This window comes from Indicator indicator, unplaced genomic scaffold (genome assembly GCF_027791375.1).
Source record: "Indicator indicator isolate 239-I01 unplaced genomic scaffold, UM_Iind_1.1 iindUn_scaffold_104, whole genome shotgun sequence".
NCBI classification, from domain to species: domain Eukaryota; kingdom Metazoa; phylum Chordata; class Aves; order Piciformes; family Indicatoridae; genus Indicator; species Indicator indicator.
Genome location: NW_026539217.1, coordinates 38181 through 55428, shown reverse-complemented (window position 1 = coordinate 55428; position 17248 = coordinate 38181). Strand labels below are relative to the sequence as shown.

Below are 17248 nucleotides of genomic sequence, written 5' to 3'. Positions count from 1 at the left end.
GCATCCCTTCTCCACCCCCCTCCCCCCCCCTTGCTGGGGGCAACTCAGCTCCCTCCCACCCCCGAAAGAAATCCAGGGTCCCCCTGGTGTTCCTCATCCCTTCCTGCAAGAGGCTCATTAGCAGGAATAGGGTTAATTAGGACCCCCAAGGAAAACTGAGGAGGGGGGGGATTGAGACCCCCATGAATAGGGAGCCTCCTCCCCCCCGGGAAGGAATAAACCTCCCCCAGATTTTTTAATATAAAACCAGAGTTTGTTTATTGCTCCAAACACCTCCTGAGGTAACAGAGACCTGAGAGACCCAGCCCTGGGGTGACACAGGGAGTGGGGTGCCTGGAGGGGGGGACCCCCACTGCCAGGTCAGTCCCTGAGGGGGACCACACCCCAGAGGAGTGTAAATAGGGGAGGGGGGGCAGGGGGAGAGCAGAGCTGCAGCCAGCACAGCCCCAGGGGGGGGACCCCATGCTCCTGGTGGGGGGAAGGGCTGTGATGGGGACACAGCCCAAGGCCAAGGCTCAGCAGTGCAACAAGGTTGGCAGAACTTGGGGGGGGGAGGTAGAACCCCTGCTCCATGAGGGACTCTCATGCCCCTGAAGCAGCAGGTGCCACCAGGGGCCAGCTGGTGGCTGTCCTGGAGGCCACCCTGGTGTGTCTGGGGGGCACACATCCCTGGCCCCCCCAGCCCTAGCAGGGCTTCCTGAGGGGCTGGCAGCGGGCGACAGGCAGCGGCAGCTTGTGCAGACCTGAGCAGGGGGAGAACGTCAGAGCCAGGAGAGGGGGGACAGGGGCACCCCAGGGCTTGTCCCTTTGTCCCCACATCTCTGTCCTCACCGAGAGCATGGATGAGCTCAGCCTGGACAGCCCAGGAGACCTTCTTGACCAGGCAGAGGGTGGTGAGCCCTGCGAAGCTCATGTTGTAGAGGAAGACGATGTAGAAGTTCCCCAGCCAGTTGGAGCGGCCAAAGTCCCCCAGGAGATCGAAACGTGTGATCCCTGGGGAGGGGGAAACAGTTAGGACCATCCCCCCCCTGCCCCCACCCCCTTCCCCAGTCCTAGGAACACCCCAGGTCTGGGGTCACCCTGCTCCCCCCTCCCTTGGAACTCACCCAGTGTCCTGGAGAACACAGGCAGGGCTGAGCTGAGCACCAGCAAGGAGACACAGTTCCCAATGATCTGGGGGGAAGGAGGGAAAGGAAGGAATTTGGGGAGGGGGGCAGCAGTGCCCCAAGTCGCCTTTCCTGGATTGGGAATTCCAGAGACTGCCAGCACCCAGGGCTGTGCTGGAGCTGGGGGGCGACACACACACATGGGGACGCCACCCAGGGGACACCACAAGCAGGCACTGTAGGGACCTGGGGGTCCCGCACCCCCAGCCCAGGGCTCCCACCTTTGTCAGGGGGGTGTCCTGCCTCTGGGGGAGCAGGCGAGTGAAGAGGGGGGAGTTGTAGAAGCCCACAACAGAGGAGACCATCAGGTAGCTGTGGGGGGAGGGCGTTAAGGAGGGCACAGAGAGGGACAGTGCTGGGGACAGTGCTGGGGACACCAAGGTCCACCTGAAGGATACAAGATGAGGACGACCTGCAGGGCAGCTCCAAAGGAACCGAAGATGGAGAAGGAGACCTGGCCCAGGGACGCATCCTGCTGGGACGGAAGGAGGTTAGGGTGGGGAGCAGAGCCCAGGCCAGGGTGGGACACAGCCCCTTGCTGTCCCCTGTGCCCTCCCCCAAGTACCTGTATGCCCCTTGGCATGGCAGCGTCATCCAGCAGCAGCTCCAGGACGTGGAAGCAGACAATGAGCACAGAGATGCCCTGGGAGGAGTGGGGAGGGAGTGAGGGTGGCTAAAGCAGGAGGACAGGGACAAGCCCCAGCCCCCACCCCGGAGCCTGGGGACACTCACAGTCAGTGCCAGCAGGCCCAGCATGGCCAGGGGGTAGCCCAAGTTCCTCTGCCAGGGTGAGGCTCGGTGCCGCAGCTCTGGGTGCAGGGGGATGCAGATGCCCAGGTGAGAAGGGGCTGAGGTGCCAAGGCAGCCTCCCCAACCCCCTTCCACACCCACCCACCCTCCCTCCATGGGACACAGGCTCCCTGGGAATCAGTGCCCCCCAGTGCCAAGCTGCTCACCACCCAGGGGTCCTGAGCTTGCCCCCCACTGCCAAGTTGCTCACCACCCAGGGGTCCTGAGCTTGCCCCCCACTGCCAAGCTGCTCACCCAGCTTCCGCCTCTGGCTGCGGATGGTGAGGAGCTGCTCCCGCAGCAGCTCCACGTCCAGGTTCAGCCAGCAGGAAGCTTTGCCTGCCAGGGAGGAGACACCCAGGCACTTGTCAAGGTAAAGGGGCTCCAGTTAGCCCCAAGCCCCCCAGCTCCCAGCCAACAGCCATGCTGGGCACCACCAGCCATGCTGGGCACCACCAGTCCCGCTGGGCACCCACCCGAGGAGATCCTGTGGAACACAGCAGCTTCCTCCAGCCTTGTGCAGCTCAGCTGCTCATCCAGGTCCTCCAGGAGCTGGGGATAGGTGAGGGGGTTGTGAATGGCACCCAGTGCCCAGCATGGGAGACTGGGCAGCTGCAGGGACCCCCAGACTGGAGGGAGGTGTGTGTGTGGGGGGACACCTTACCCGGGGCTTCACCAGCAGCTGCCCAGTGACGGTGAACATGGTGGAGAGGCCGAAGGGAGTGCACACTGCCGTGGGAGGAGAGGCTCAACACAGGGCAGGCCCCAGCAGCCCACCCCTCCCTGTGCCCCCAGAAGGGTCCTGGATGGGCACTGGAGGCTCAGTCCCTGCTCCCAAGCCAGGCCACCCCAGAGGAGCAGCACCCAGCGCAGGATGGGAGCAGGGCAGCTCCCACCCACAACTCACGCAGCAGCAGCAGGACGCCGAAGAGGGAGATGCAGGAGTAGAGGTAGGGCAGGTAACAGTCCCAGAGGTCTGCAGAGGTGCCAGGGTCAGCCCAGTGCCACTGGGCATCCCCTCTCCCCTTCAGCACCAGGGCCTGATCCTGCCCTGTGGGAACCTGGAGAGCCCCAGCACCCTGGCAGCACCCACTGCGCCGCAGCAGCACCCACCATGCCCCGGCAGCACCCACCGTGCCCTGTCAGTGCCCACCATGCCCCGACATCACCCACCATGCCCCAGCAGCACCCAACATACCCTGGCAGCACCCACTGTGCCCTGACAGTTCCCAGTGTGCCCCAGCAGCACCCCCTATGCCCTGGCAGCACCCACTGTACCCCGGCAGCACCCACTGCGCCCCAGCAGTACCCACTGTGCCCTGTCAGTGCCCACCATGCCCCAGCAGCACCCAATGTACCCTGGCAGCACCCACCGTGCCCCAGCAGCACCCACTGTGCTCTGACAGCACCCACTGTGCCCCAGCAGCGCCCACTGTGCCCTGTCAGTGCCCACCATGCCCAGACATCACCCACCATGCCCTGACAGCACCCACTGTGCCCTGGCAGCACCTACCATGCCCTGATAGCACCCACCGTGCCTCAGCAGCACCCACTGTGCCCCAGCAGCACCCACCATAGAGTGACTGGCGACTGGCAGCATCGTTGCCAACGATGGCAGAGGCCACCCAGACCATGCCCAGCACCAGCAGGGTCAGCAGCAGCAGCACCACCGAGGTCTCGTACACCCTGGCCATGATGCCCTGTGGCACTGGAGTTAGTGGGGAGCCAGGGGATGGAGGGCACAGGGGTGGGACCCCCTCCCCTGGGTGGGTGTCCCCCCCACCTCCCCAGCAGGGCCACCAGCCAACTACCTTCTTGGAGCCTGCAAAGCCTTCAGACTCGGTGAAGAAGTAGGCAAAGGGCATGAGGAAGATGAGGGACAGGTTGGAGAAGAGGAAAACCAAGTTCCAGAGGCCTGGAGTTGGGAGTGAGAAGAGGAGGGGATGGTATCAGGTGAGCTTCTGAGGGGGTGCCCAAGCCTGACTCACAGCCACTGGGGCACCCTCATGGCTGCACCCCCAGGTACCCACCGTGGATGAGGGATCCGTTGAGCCACTGGATGTAGTAGTTGTGGGGGAAGGAGAGCAGAACCTCATTGGTGATGATGGAGAAGGGCAGCAGCAGGACAGCGCCCAGGGCCACGGCCAGGGTGAAGGTGCAGAGCCCCAGCCTGTGAGAGAGCCCAGAGCCAGCTCCAGAACAGGGCCTGGGTGCCCATGGGCATCACAGCCCGGCCACAGCCCCCCAGGGTCACTGCCCACCATGGGCATCACAGCCCCCCAGGGTCATTGTCCACCATGGGCATCACAGCCCTGCCACAGCCCCCCAGGGTCATTGCCCACCATTGGCATGTCAGCCTGGGGGCACTGGGCACCCTTGGGGAGGGAGCAGCAAGTGAACCCCACAGGCTGGCAGGGGCATGGGCTGGCAGGGGTCTGGGCAGGCAGGGGCATGGGCAGGCAGGGGCATGGACTGGCAGTGGCATGGGCAGGCAGGGGCATTGACTGGCAGTGGCACGGGCTGGCAGGGGCACAGGCTGGCAGGGGCATGGGCTGGCAGGGGCATTGGCAGGCAGGGGCGTGGGCAGGCAGTGGCACAGGCTGGCAGTGGCACGAGCTGGCAGTGGCACGGGCTGGCAGGGGCACGGGCAGAGGCTTACGCAATCCTGTTGGCAGCAGCATCCTCATCATCATGCACTGTGGGGGGGAAAAACCCCAAAGCAGAGGGTTGGGGGGAGGCAGAGCTGCCCTCAGCATCGCTCCCTGCCCACTCCCACACCTCCTTCCAGCTCCAAACACTGCAGGAACACTTCTGGGGGGGTGGCTGGGGTCTCCTCCCTGCCCGTGGCAGCCTCATAGAAACTAGGGGTGCAGTGGAACTGGGGCTCCTGGAGCAGGGGTGGTGGGGGGCCCAAAAGCAGTGGAGGAACAAACCCTGGGGAGGCTGAGTGTGGCTTCTGCCCTCCTACCTGCAGCAAAATCTGTGTGCTTCTTGAAGTGGGTTATGATGAAGTGGCACAGGATGTAGAGACTGGCAAAGAGCAGGGCACAGATCTGTGGGCAGAGGGGTACTGGGCAGCACTGGCAAGGCCTGGAGGGCAGCGCTCCCACCCTGGGCGATGCCACTAGCCCCGGGACCCATCAGCTCCACCCTATTTATTTTTCCACTCCTGGCCCTGGTCACACCCCACACCTGACCCCAGCCCTGCCCGAGCACGGGGGCTGCACCCATGGGTGCTCACAAAGCTGCCCCAGCACCCGGGAGGGGCTGAGACCACCGGGAGAGCCCCAACCAGCAGCTGTGGTTGGACTCCCCCCCCACTTCCCGAACCCGCAGCCCTCACTCTGCTGGCACCGGCACCGGGCAGAGCCGCGGGAACAGCCTTGAGTCAAGGCCGGCTCTGGCGTCCCTCCCACCCCCGCCGGAACGCCGTGGTCCCGGGGCAGGCGGCGTCCGAGGAACACGACGACCTTTCATCCCACCGGGTACGCGGCAGGACGGGGAAAGGTCGCCCGAAGCCGCCACCACGGCACAGCGGGAGAGGAGCAGCCCTGGCACCTCCCTCCTGCCCAGCCCGGGAGACGCTCGGCTGAACAGGGGTCCCTGGGATATGCCAGGAGTGGTGGCAGAGACCCCCACGAGTCAGCCCAGCCCAGGACTCTTTGAGTGCCAGTGACCAGAGGGTCCTCCTGTCGCTGCTTCCACCCAGGGAAGAGTCTTAGGCTGTGGGTCCCAACCTGTGCCCTACAGCCCAGAGCTCTGCCTGGCCAGGGGACCCCCAAGACCCCCAACCCTCAGCGAAGCCAGGCTGAGCAAGCTGCATGCTGGCTGCGCCAAGTCAGGAGCCCCTGGGCAAGACGTGGGTCCCTAGGATGGGTCAAGGTTGGGGCCTCGGGGGGCTCCAGGGCAGAGATGCCAGGCTCTGCCCACCAGCTCTTCCTCACAGGCACCGAACCAGGCTGTGGCAAGGTGGTCCTGGCTCCACGGGGCACAGCCTACTTGGCCACCTCTCTCGTAGTATCAATGAGGGCGCTCAGCAGATGCCAGGAGCGGGACACCCGCGCTGTGCCGATCCCCGAGCCCATGCCAGTCGGTGCCCGTGCCTCAGGGGGGTCTGCAGAAACTCTATCCGCTGAGACAGAGCATCCTGGGGACCCGGACAGAGCCGAGAGTCTGACCCGGGTCTGGCATTGCCGCACCTCAGCATCCAGCACCGTTGGTGCTCCCGCTCAGCCCCGACTCTGGGGCACGGTGAGACCCCATTGCCACGGAGGGCAGCCGTGATGCGGAGCTGGACCCGGCAGAGGGGTCGTAACCGGGACTCGGCACAGCCCCGGGACCCCGTTATCTGCGGAGCACACAGGACCCGCTGCGGCTCTAGCACCGATAAGGGCCGGGCGTGGGGCACAGCGGCAGCCCGGCCCTAGAGCTGCCTTCTAGAGATCCCGGCCCTCCGAGCGGGGAGCTGTGAGCTCCTAGCCCTGACCCCCATCGCCCCTCCCCGGGACCCTTCCCCCAGTCTCCGGCACTCACGATGCATTCGCGGACCCTCTCGTGGAAGATCTGCTCCCGCAAGGCCAGCGTGTCCGACTCCGCAGGGGCCATGTTACGGCCAGCATGGCCGGGCGGGGCTGCTACGGGCCGGGGCTGAGCGGCGGGGCCGTTGCTACCGAGCCGGTAACCGCGAGGAAGCGCCGAACGCGACCGACCGGCGCCGAGTCAAGCCGAACACTGGCCCCGCCTCCCGAGCGCTATATCCGCGCCAAGAGCTGAAAGAACCCCGCCAAGCCCCGCCTCCTCCCTCCCCATTGGCCCTCAGGCCTGAATGAGGCACTGCTCATTGGTCGAGAGATGCGCGGAGCGCTCCTATAGGCGGATATCACGTCTGTGCTGCCGCCCATCGCCCCCATGGAGGAAGCAGCCCCAGCGCAGCCCCCCGGCCAGTGGCAATCAGGATTAGAAGCGAAGGATTAATCCCAGGACCAGCGCTAATCCCCCGGGCCGCTTAATACCAGAGAAGGGATGAAGGGCGCAGGGCAAAGATGCCCCAGTGCTGGCTCCCTACGTAGGTGACCCTCTGGGGGCTGAACCGGCACACCAAGGGAGCCCAGGAAGCCTGCACACGGCAGCACCACGACGGGCAGCCGCATGACCACCGCCCATCCTGGAGGAGGGGATTTCACCACCCCCGGAGACTGAGGAACAGGGAAAGGGCTGGCCGAGTCACTGGGCACGGACAATGGAGACAATGAGGACAGTCTGTTCCCACGAACTGGGGCCAGGCAGCCGCAGGCACTGACACAGAGGGTTTGTATCCGACAGCCACAGCTCCTCTTAAAGCCTTCTTTATTCACAGACATGGGACAGACACATGGAAAACCGACAGGATCCCATCGGAGAGAGCCCAGTACGTCCCTCCCCCACAGCCAGGCCCAACACGGCTGAACCCATTCACTGCACACAAAGCTGAAGTGTTTGAAGCAGACATTTTGTGGACATGCTACAAGCAACAGAAGGAACCTGCCCTTTAGTACTCCTCCCCTTCCTCCTCACCCTCTCCTTCCACAGAATCCACCCCCACCTCCTCATAATCCTTCTCCAGGGCAGCCATATCCTCCCTAGCCTCGGAGAACTCCCCCTCCTCCATGCCCTCCCCCACGTACCAGTGCACGAATGCCCGCTTGGCATACATCAGGTCGAACTTGTGGTCCAGGCGTGCCCAGGCCTCGGCGATGGCAGTGGTGTTGCTCAGCATGCACACGGCACGCTGCACCTTGGCCAGGTCCCCCCCGGGCACCACCGTGGGCGGCTGGTAGTTGATGCCCACCTTGAAACCTGTTGGGCACCAGTCCACAAACTGGATGCTGCGCTTGGTCTTGATGGTGGCGATGGCGGCGTTGACGTCCTTGGGCACCACGTCCCCGCGGTACAGCAGGCAGCAGGCCATGTACTTGCCATGGCGAGGGTCACACTTCACCATCTGGTTGGCAGGCTCGAAGCAGGCATTGGTGATCTCGGCCACTGACAGCTGCTCGTGGTAAGCCTTCTCGGCCGAGATCACCGGGGCATAGGTGGCCAGTGGGAAGTGGATGCGGGGGTAGGGCACCAGGTTGGTCTGGAACTCTGTCAGGTCAACATTCAGGGCCCCGTCGAAGCGCAGTGAGGCAGTGATGGAGGACACGATCTGGCTGATGAGGCGGTTGAGGTTGGTGTAGGTTGGCCTCTCGATGTCCAGGTTGCGGCGGCAGATGTCGTAGATGGCTTCGTTGTCCACCATGAAGGCGCAGTCGGAGTGCTCCAGGGTGGTGTGGGTGGTCAGGATGGAGTTGTAAGGCTCCACCACGGCTGTCGACACCTGTGGGGCTGGGTAGATGGAGAACTCCAGCTTGGACTTCTTGCCATAGTCGACAGAGAGCCTCTCCATCAGCAGGGAGGTGAAGCCAGAGCCGGTGCCCCCCCCGAAGCTGTGGAACACCAGGAAGCCCTGCAGCCCTGTGCACTGGTCAGCCTGGGCAGGGGGACAGAAAACAAGACCAGACCTGAGCTCAAGCTGCTCCTCGGCTGCCTAGCCAGGCCAACGCTCACCCCAGCACCTCACACCTCTGGGGGCTCTGGCTCTGGGACATGGCTGCCTGCCCTAGCTCTGCTGCCAGCCTCAACACCCTGGCAGTGGGCACAGGGGGCCCTGGGAAAAGGGGGACCTTCCCCATGGACTGGGGGACTCTCAGCCCTTTCCTTCTGCAGAGGCCATCCCCAGTATGTTCCAGGCCCTAAGGAAGAAGGGTCCATGGTGCTTTACAGGAGGTCGTTGGGCCACCTCCAGCTGCCATCCTGCTGGCACTGCCTGATGAGGAGAGACAAGGGGGAGGCATCTTGAGCCCAAGCAGCCACAGAAGTTGCTCCTTCCTCTTTGTGACCTCCAGAGGACATTTGGGGGACCTCCAACAGCAGAGCAGGAGCACCAATAGGGTGCAGAGCAGGTCAGCCACGGCTGCACACCATGGTACTTTACAAGAGAGTGTTGGGCCACCTCCAGCTGCCATCCTGCTGGCACTGCCTGGGCAGGAAGCTGGTAGCCATTAAGGACTGCTTGGCACCCACGCTCCCCAGAGCATCAGCTACCCCTATCATGAGATCAATGTTCAGCTCAGCACCTCGTAGGCAGTTGGTCAAGAATGATCAAAGTCCAGACCCAAGGAGAAACCTCAACTGACCCTAAAACAGGGTGAATTGAGGTTTCTGCAAGGGCAGACATCAGCAGCACCTTACAGGCTCCACCTCACCCCCAAAGCAGACTCCACCTTCAGCTTGTCCTGGGTTTGCCTGCAGAAGGGGATCCAGCCCCAAGGAGGAGAAGAGACTGATCCTCATCTCCCATCATGGGATCCAGACCCTACAGAGAGCCCCGACCCAGTGCAGGGTGCCGGGAACCAGGAGATGCCCCCAAGCTCCGGGAACAGGGAGGCTCCAGCTTCTGTGCTGATGGGGTGGGAATGACCTGCTGATCACCTTCCCAGGTCCTCAGCCACCACCCCACGCACCCCAAAGGATCCTCAGCAGCCTGTGGGTGTGGGGAAGGGGCTGAGCCTCATCTCCCCTCATGAGATCCAGACCCAACAGAGAGCCCTGACCTGCTGCAGGCTGCCAGCAACCAGGAGCTGACCCCAGGCTCTGCAGGCACAGCACAAGCAGGACCCTTCCCCAGCAGCCCCACGCAGGGCTGGCACCCACCAGCTTGCGGATGCGGTCCAGGACCAGGTCGATGATCTCCTTGCCGATGGTGTAGTGCCCGCGGGCGTAGTTGTTGGCCGCATCCTCCTTGCCCGTGATCAGCTGCTCGGGGTGGAAGAGCTGCCGGTAGGTCCCCGTGCGAACCTCATCTGCGGGCACAGCCCCGGCGCCCCGTTAGTGCCCGCCGCTGCCACCGACGCTTCTCCAGCCTGGCACCCACCCAACCGCCAGCCCGCCCGCTGTCGCTGCCCCACGCTCACCGATCACCGTGGGCTCCAGGTCCACGAAGACCGCCCGGGGCACGTGCTTGCCAGCCCCGGTCTCGCTGAAGAAGGTGTTGAAGGAGTCATCCCCACCACCGATGGTCTTGTCACTGGGCATCTGCCCGTCGGGCTGGATGCCATGCTCCAGGCAGTACAGCTCCCAGCAGGCATTCCCGATCTGCACTCCCGCTTGGCCCACGTGGATGGAGATGCACTCACGCTGTGGACACAGCACATGGCACAGGCTCACCCCCTTCCTGTGGCCCCTCCCAAACAGCTGCAGCACCCCACGAGAATGCTGCCCTCATCACTGGCTGGCCCAAGAGGCAGGGTTGTTGGAGATGCCCTCGTGCCACAGGGAGGACGCTGGGGGTGCTCAGCACCAGCTGCACGTGGCCCCCACCCCAGCACTCAGAGCCACCCTCTGGAGCCACCCCAAACCCCTGGCCGAGGTCTACAGGCACAGCCGAAGAGCCGATCTGGCCCTGGTAGGGGGTGGGGGCACATTTGAGGGCAAACTGCGGCCACCATTTAGCATAGCCCTGGGGGGAACCTGTCTCCCCCCCGTGCGTACCCCGTACCCAGCACCCTCCTTTCACTCCCAAATGGCGCCCGGGGAAGACATTTTATGGCAGGGCGAGGCTGAGCCACAAGAGGAAGAGGAGGAGGAAGCAAAGCACAGCCGTGACTGCACCAACCCAGCCCAAACCACGCGATGGCGTCACCCCCCCACCCCCCCGTCCCTGGGGGGGTCCTTGTGCTGCGTCCCCCCCTCCCCCTGCAGCACATTCCCGGCCGCTCCCTGCACCGCAGCACCTGCTGCTGCACATTCCTCCTGCTGGGGGATGGGGGTGTGGACGCAGCACCCCGGGGTATGGAGAGGAAGGGTCCCATGTGGCCTCACCCCAGAGCTAAATTAACTCCGTGGGCTCGGTCTCGGGTGGGTGCTAGGAGTATAGTGGGAATTGGAGAGGGAAGGGGGAATAGCAGGGCTGCGCTGCTTCCCATTGTGAGGAAAGGAGATTTCGGGGGGGGGGGGGGGAGGGATGGGGGAGGAACTGAGTTTTGTGCCCCTTGGTGGGGGAGGGGTTGTGGTTCGCGCCTTCCCGCGCGCGGGAACGGTAACGGTCGGGGCTGGGCGCCAAATATGAGACAGAGCTCCGCCCCCAGCCGTAATGAGAGGGGGGAAGGGGGGGAGGTGAAGGGGCTACCCAGGACCACGTGCTGACCCCCCTATGGGGTTCTCTGACCACCCATCGTCCCCCCCCACATCCTATGCCCCCCCCAAGGGTGCTCCTCGTGGCAAGGGCAGCACCCTTACCCCATTCCCTGCGCACCTTCCCGCTCCTTCTGTATCCCCCCAAACCCCCTCCACTCCCCAGCCTTCTTTTCGTCCCTCTTTTTACGCCCATCGCAGCCCCCACTCTACTCAAACTCCTAATCCATTTACCCCCACTTCCAAACTCTCTACTCCTTCCCCTCCCTCCATTTTCCTCCTCATTCTCTTGCTCCCCCAAGGCTGATTATCACAGAAACCCACCCCCCCCATAAGACCGCAGTGCCCCCCTCACCATGGTCACAGGCTCGGTTACTCGACCCGACAAGCAAGGAATCGACGCAAGTACCGGCTGCGGCCGCCTCCCCGCTCCTCCCTTTATACCGCACCGCAGGGAGGGCCCTGCGCCCCCGCCCCGCATGCCTATTGGTCGCCGCGCCCGTCCATTTACACGCTCACCACCTCCGATTGGCTACGACGAGTGGCGCGCCCCTCCCTCCCTCCCCGCTCCGCAGCCGGGCGGGCGCTGCAGGGCTTTTGCAGGAGCCCCCTCCCCCCCTCCTTTTCCAAGGGGTAGGGGCTTGCGGAGGGACCCCACCAGCATGGGTGGGGGGCGCGGGGCCGGAACTCCCCCACTCCAGATCTTCTCCCCCCATCGCTGCGTTTACCCCGGAGGGAAGGGGGGGGGGAGCACTGCCGCTCCTACTCCCTCCCGGTGCGGCTCCGCTGCGGAGGAAAACTGCGACATGGGCGGGGGGGCGCGGCGGCACGTGCTGCCGCGCCCGGAACCCCCCCATCTCCTCTCCCGACTACCGCCACCCACTGCGTTCCGGGGCCGTTAATCGGCTTCACCGGCTGGACCCCCTGACGTCCCCCTCCCGTTGCTTCCCCGGCCCATCTGCCCCGCCCGCCCCCCCCCACCGGATCGGTCCATCTGCACTTCATAGCTCCCCCCAGCCTATCTGCAGCCTGGGGAGCCACCCCCCACGCCATGAGAAACCCAATCTACCTTCACCCCACGTCGTCCCCCTCAATCCATCTCTACCCCGTGAACCCCCCCCCCGCCAGCCCATCTGCACCACAGTCGAGCCCCCGGGGGAGCACCGGGACCCTGTTGGCTCATCCCGAGGTTGGGGATACACGCAGACAGCCCCCGCCCACTACACCGGGCTCGGTTTCAGCCCTGTCCGCAGCACCGCGACCCCTCCATCTCCGTGACTCCTCTTCCCTCTTCAAAGCCAGGCGACCCCATACACACCTCGTTGCCTACCATCACTCCCCCCACCCCGCTTTGGGGATCACCACAAACTGGGTGCTGCGCTGTGGTCCCACCGTGCCCTCCCCCCGCCGAGATGCGTATCCCGCAGGATGCCCCATGCGGGTGCCCCCCGCGTTCAGGGCGGGGGAGGTGACACAACAACAGGGTTGGGGGAGAGGGGGCGGGGAGACCATCACCCAGCTTCCCTCCACCCCCCTCCATTTAATCCTCGGAGCTATTTGTTCCCTGTAAATCCTCCTTCCTGTTGTGCTGGGAGCTTTGGGGACAACCCAGCAGCCTCTTCGGCAGTACATTCTGCTGTGTGTGTGCGTGTCCCCTACAGAGATACACCGCATTGGGGGTCACCCCTCATTGGGGGTCACCCCAAAGTGCCTCCCCCACCCCGACGCTCATGGTGCGTAGGTCCGGGCTGTGCGCAGCAGCAGCTGCATTGCAGCGGTGCCGGTGACGTGGCTCCCGCCATTTGCTGCGGCCGTTCGCCGCACGGCGGCTGCACCTCCGCTGTCGTCCCCCCAACCAAGGCTTTGTGACACCCCCCACCCACCCTTTCTGGACTCCCCCACCCTCAGGCTGCCGGAGCTGTGCTTAGCGCGGGGGTCCCGGCTGGCTCTTGGCACCGGTTTGGCTCAGCCTGGTGACCACCCCGAAGTCGATGTCAGCGCCGCTTGTTGCTGCTCCGGAGAAGGGGTGAGGGGGCTGGGGAGCTGGTAGGATGATCCTGAGGGGGCGCTGTGGGGTGTGTCGTTCCCCCCTCTTCACGTCATAGCTCACCCCACACTGCAGCCCCCACCCGAGTTGCGCCCCATGAACAACTTCCCCTACATTATTTATCCCTGACTGGAACCAGGAGCCGGTAGCAAGTGGGGGGGGGAAACGACACAGTGGGAGCTTGGCTCCCCCCGCAGTCCCCAGGCAGAGCTGGGGGAGGGGCTGCCGCCCAATTTCCCCTCCCTCCTCATTAACTGCAGTTGCCAGGACCACTCCTCATCCTTTAAGAAAGGAGGAGAGAGACTTCGGTACACAACCCCCAGCTCACCTCCCTGGACACCCCAGCAGGAGCCACTTGCAGCCCCACAGGGTTTGAGGCTCTGCAGCCCCAAAGCTCCCAATCCATGGCGGGGGACAGAAGGACACCTCCCCCCCCTCCTCCCATCGAAGCTGGATCCCCTGAAAGAATGCAACTTCTCTGCCCAGGCAGTGCAGGGATCCCCCCTTGGCTCCTGTCTGACTAGGGGGGGGTGGGGTTTGAAACCAGCACCCGTGTTCACTTGGCTGCTAACAGCCCCCCCTCCAGAGCCAAGGCACAGGGGGAGGTGTATATGGGGGTGAAGGTGAATGGATGGGAGGTGGGCAGCAGTCATACTCCACTCCCCCTCCCAGCAGTTAGATGGAGAGGAAGGAGCTTGGGCAGCATAGTCCTGGGTGGGGGGCAATAAATGACCCCAGGGACCTGTTCAGAGACCAGAGCAGAGACCTGGGTGCTTCCAAGGGCCCCTCCCCCCAGCCACACCACAAGCTGTTGGGGGACAGACCCCAAACTGAAGGAGAGACATCAGAACATAGAGTAAAGACACAAAGCCAGCAGTTAAGACAGGGAATGCTTTTTATTGAGACACACAGAGGGTGGGGGGGCACACACGGGTGGGTCTGAACAGACTCTTCCATCAAGCACAGACCGTGGGACACAGCTACAGACCACGGGGGGGGAGGGTCTCCACCTAGGTTATGTTCCCTGTGAGAGCAGCAGGCTCACAGTGGGAGGAGGATGAGGTTTAGTACTCCTCCCCTTCTTCCTCACCCTCCCCTTCCACAGAATCCACCCCCACCTCCTCATAATCCTTCTCCAGGGCAGCCATATCCTCCCTGGCCTCCGAGAACTCCCCCTCCTCCATGCCCTCCCCCACGTACCAGTGCACGAATGCCCGCTTGGCATACATCAGGTCGAACTTGTGGTCCAGGCGTGCCCAGGCCTCGGCGATGGCAGTGGTGTTGCTCAGCATGCACACGGCACGCTGCACCTTGGCCAGGTCCCCCCCAGGCACCACCGTGGGTGGCTGGTAGTTGATGCCCACCTTGAAACCTGTTGGGCACCAGTCCACAAACTGGATGGTGCGCTTGGTCTTGATGGTGGCGATGGCGGCGTTGACGTCCTTGGGCACCACGTCCCCGCGGTACAGCAGGCAGCAGGCCATGTACTTGCCATGGCGAGGGTCACACTTCACCATCTGGTTGGCAGGCTCGAAGCAGGCATTGGTGATCTCAGCCACTGACAGCTGCTCGTGGTAAGCCTTCTCGGCCGAGATCACCGGGGCATAGGTGGCCAGTGGGAAGTGGATGCGGGGGTAGGGCACCAGGTTGGTCTGGAACTCTGTCAGGTCAACATTCAGGGCCCCGTCGAAGCGCAGTGAGGCAGTGATGGAGGACACGATCTGACCTATCAACCTGTTGAGGTTGGTGTAGGTTGGCCTCTCGATGTCCAGGTTGCGGCGGCAGATGTCGTAGATGGCTTCGTTGTCCACCATGAAGGCGCAGTCGGAGTGCTCCAGGGTGGTGTGGGTGGTCAGGATGGAGTTGTAAGGCTCCACCACGGCTGTCGACACCTGTGGGGCTGGGTAGATGGAGAACTCCAGCTTGGACTTCTTGCCATAGTCGACAGAGAGCCTCTCCATCAGCAGGGAGGTGAAGCCAGAGCCGGTGCCCCCCCCGAAGCTGTGGAACACCAGGAAGCCCTGCAGCCCTGTGCACTGGTCAGCCTGGGGAGGAGAGACAAGGGGGGAGGCATCTTGAGCCCAAGCAGCAGCCAGCAGAAGTTCCTCTTTCCTCTTTTCGACCTCACAAAGACATTTGGGGGATCTCCAGCAGCAGAGCAGAAGCCACCACCACAGGTGACAGAGTGGCCCTGACCCTATCTGCTGGCCACCAATTCATGGGAGTGGTGAATCCCACAGGGAAGCCCCTTGGGAACCGCAGGAAGAGTGAGCAGAAGCACTTCAAGGGGGGTTGAATGACACCATCTGGGCAGCAAAATGAGCCAAGTTCGGATATCAGGACAAAGCCTTTCGCCGTAGTATAGCCGCAGGGCTGTGGGAGGGGCCAGTCGGAGCCGCCGCCGCCCGCGCAGTCACCGAGACGCCCAACCCCAACCGCACGCAGCTGGACGCGGCCGCGGCCGGAGCCAAGAGGGAACAAAGAAGGAATTGCACAGCTCAGCACCGGCAGCGCCCGCGGAGCGGCTCCAACCCCCCAGCTGCTCCCGGCGGCCAATAGCAGAGCTGCAGAGCAGGATTAACATTAATTAATAAATTAAACCTAAACCCGGCCCGGCCAGTCCGGTGGGGAGGGCGAGCCCCAGAACAGAGGCTTTGTCCTCAGCTTGCCACTTAATGTCGTCCCCCTGCCTGCCTGTGGGTGCGGGGAAGTGGCTGAGCCTCATCTCCCCTCACGAGATCCAGACCCAACAGAGAGCCCTGACCTGCTGCAGGCTGCCAGCAACCAGGAGCTGACCCCAGGCTCTGCAGGCACAGCACAAGCAGGACCCTTCCCCAGCAGCCCCACGCAGGGCTGGCACCCACCAGCTTGCGGATGCGGTCCAGGACCAGGTCGATGATCTCCTTGCCGATGGTGTAGTGCCCGCGGGCGTAGTTGTTGGCCGCATCCTCCTTGCCCGTGATCAGCTGCTCGGGGTGGAAGAGCTGCCGGTAGGTCCCCGTGCGAACCTCATCTGCGGGCACAGCCCCGGCGCCCCGTTAGTGCCCGCCGCTGCCACAGACGCTTCCCCAGCCTGGCACCCACCCAACCGCCAGCCCGCCCGCTGCCGCTGCCCCACGCTCACCGATCACCGTGGGCTCCAGGTCCACGAAGACCGCCCGGGGCACGTGCTTGCCAGCCCCGGTCTCGCTGAAGAAGGTGTTGAAGGAGTCGTCCCCACCACCGATGGTCTTGTCACTGGGCATCTGCCCGTCGGGCTGGATGCCATGCTCCAGGCAGTACAGCTCCCAGCAGGCATTCCCGATCTGCACTCCCGCTTGGCCCACGTGGATGGAGATGCACTCACGCTGCGGACACAGCACATGGCACAGGCTCACCTCCTTCCTGTAGCCCCCCCAAACAGCTGCGGCACCCACCCAACACCCCACGAGGATGCTGCCCCCCGGAGCCAGGGCTGGCCCCAGGAGAGAGGGCTGGATCCCAGGGGCCAAATCCTGCCCAGCTGCTCCCTATTGTTCTGGGTCCTGGCAGGGACGCCCAGCGCAGGGGTGGGTGCTCAGTTCTACTGTCTCATCCTCGCCTCTCCCCGCCCCACATTGGGAGCTGGCACCCTGCCCATTGTGGGAGGGGGAGCTCAGAACCAGGGGCTCATCATGCTCCAAGAAACCAGGACCCCACCCAGGGCGAGACAAAGAGCTCCCGGGGTCCAGTCCTGCCTTCCTACCCCACTGAGACGAAACAATACCCAGTCTGGGAAAAGGGCTCAGCACCAGGAGCTCATCCTGCCCCTTGCGTCCCTGTAGATCCAGGGCCACACCCAGTGCGGGACCGGGTGGCCTCATCCTGCCTCGTTCTCCGGTGCGGGGTGAGAAGCTCAGCACCCCGGTGTCCCATTCTGTGCTGCCCACTCCACTGCCTGCGGACCACACCCCGCACCGGGAAACTAATTCGGCCCCGTTAAACCGGGGCGACGCCCAGCGGTGAGAGCTCAGCACCGTCGGGGTCACTCCTGCCCGGTTTAACGGCAGCCACGCCC

At 64.1% G+C, this 17248-nt stretch overlaps 3 protein-coding genes across 4 annotated transcripts; all 3 read right to left on the bottom strand.

Annotated features, from left to right (window-relative positions):
* Nucleotides 1-513: 513 nt before the first annotated feature.
* LMBR1L (limb development membrane protein 1 like) lies at nt 514-6560 on the bottom strand. Of its 2 annotated transcripts, XM_054398771.1 has the most exons (17): nt 6489-6560; nt 4924-5008; nt 4615-4651; nt 3986-4125; nt 3767-3870; nt 3529-3655; nt 2863-2931; nt 2620-2684; nt 2432-2507; nt 2211-2288; nt 1899-1975; nt 1732-1809; nt 1565-1638; nt 1388-1478; nt 1107-1173; nt 832-993; nt 514-743 (listed from the first exon to the last, which is right to left on the bottom strand). In XM_054398771.1, exons 1-17 carry the CDS (start codon nt 6558-6560, stop codon nt 685-687), a joined length of 1461 nt encoding a protein of 486 aa, XP_054254746.1. In that variant the 3' UTR covers nt 514-684. The 2 variants fall into 2 exon arrangements, with proteins under 2 accessions (XP_054254746.1, XP_054254747.1); XM_054398772.1 differs by lacking the exons at nt 832-993; nt 3986-4125; nt 4615-4651; nt 4924-5008; nt 6489-6560 and having other exon boundaries at nt 1565-1578; nt 3767-3843.
* Nucleotides 6561-7290: 730 nt separating this feature from the next.
* LOC128980311 (tubulin alpha-1B chain) lies at nt 7291-11565 on the bottom strand. Its single transcript, XM_054398774.1, has 4 exons — nt 11521-11565; nt 9947-10169; nt 9687-9835; nt 7291-8463 (listed from the first exon to the last, which is right to left on the bottom strand). The coding sequence occupies exons 1-4, from the start codon at nt 11521-11523 to the stop codon at nt 7483-7485; spliced, it is 1356 nt and encodes a 451-aa protein (XP_054254749.1). The 5' UTR covers nt 11524-11565; the 3' UTR covers nt 7291-7482.
* A 2537-nt stretch (nt 11566-14102) lies between these two features.
* Nucleotides 14103-16559, bottom strand: TUBA1A (tubulin alpha 1a). The gene is made up of 3 exons (XM_054398763.1): nt 16337-16559; nt 16077-16225; nt 14103-15257 (listed from the first exon to the last, which is right to left on the bottom strand). Exons 1-3 carry the CDS (start codon nt 16455-16457, stop codon nt 14277-14279), a joined length of 1251 nt encoding a protein of 416 aa, XP_054254738.1. The 5' UTR covers nt 16458-16559; the 3' UTR covers nt 14103-14276.
* Between the last annotated feature and the right edge of the window lie 689 nt (nt 16560-17248).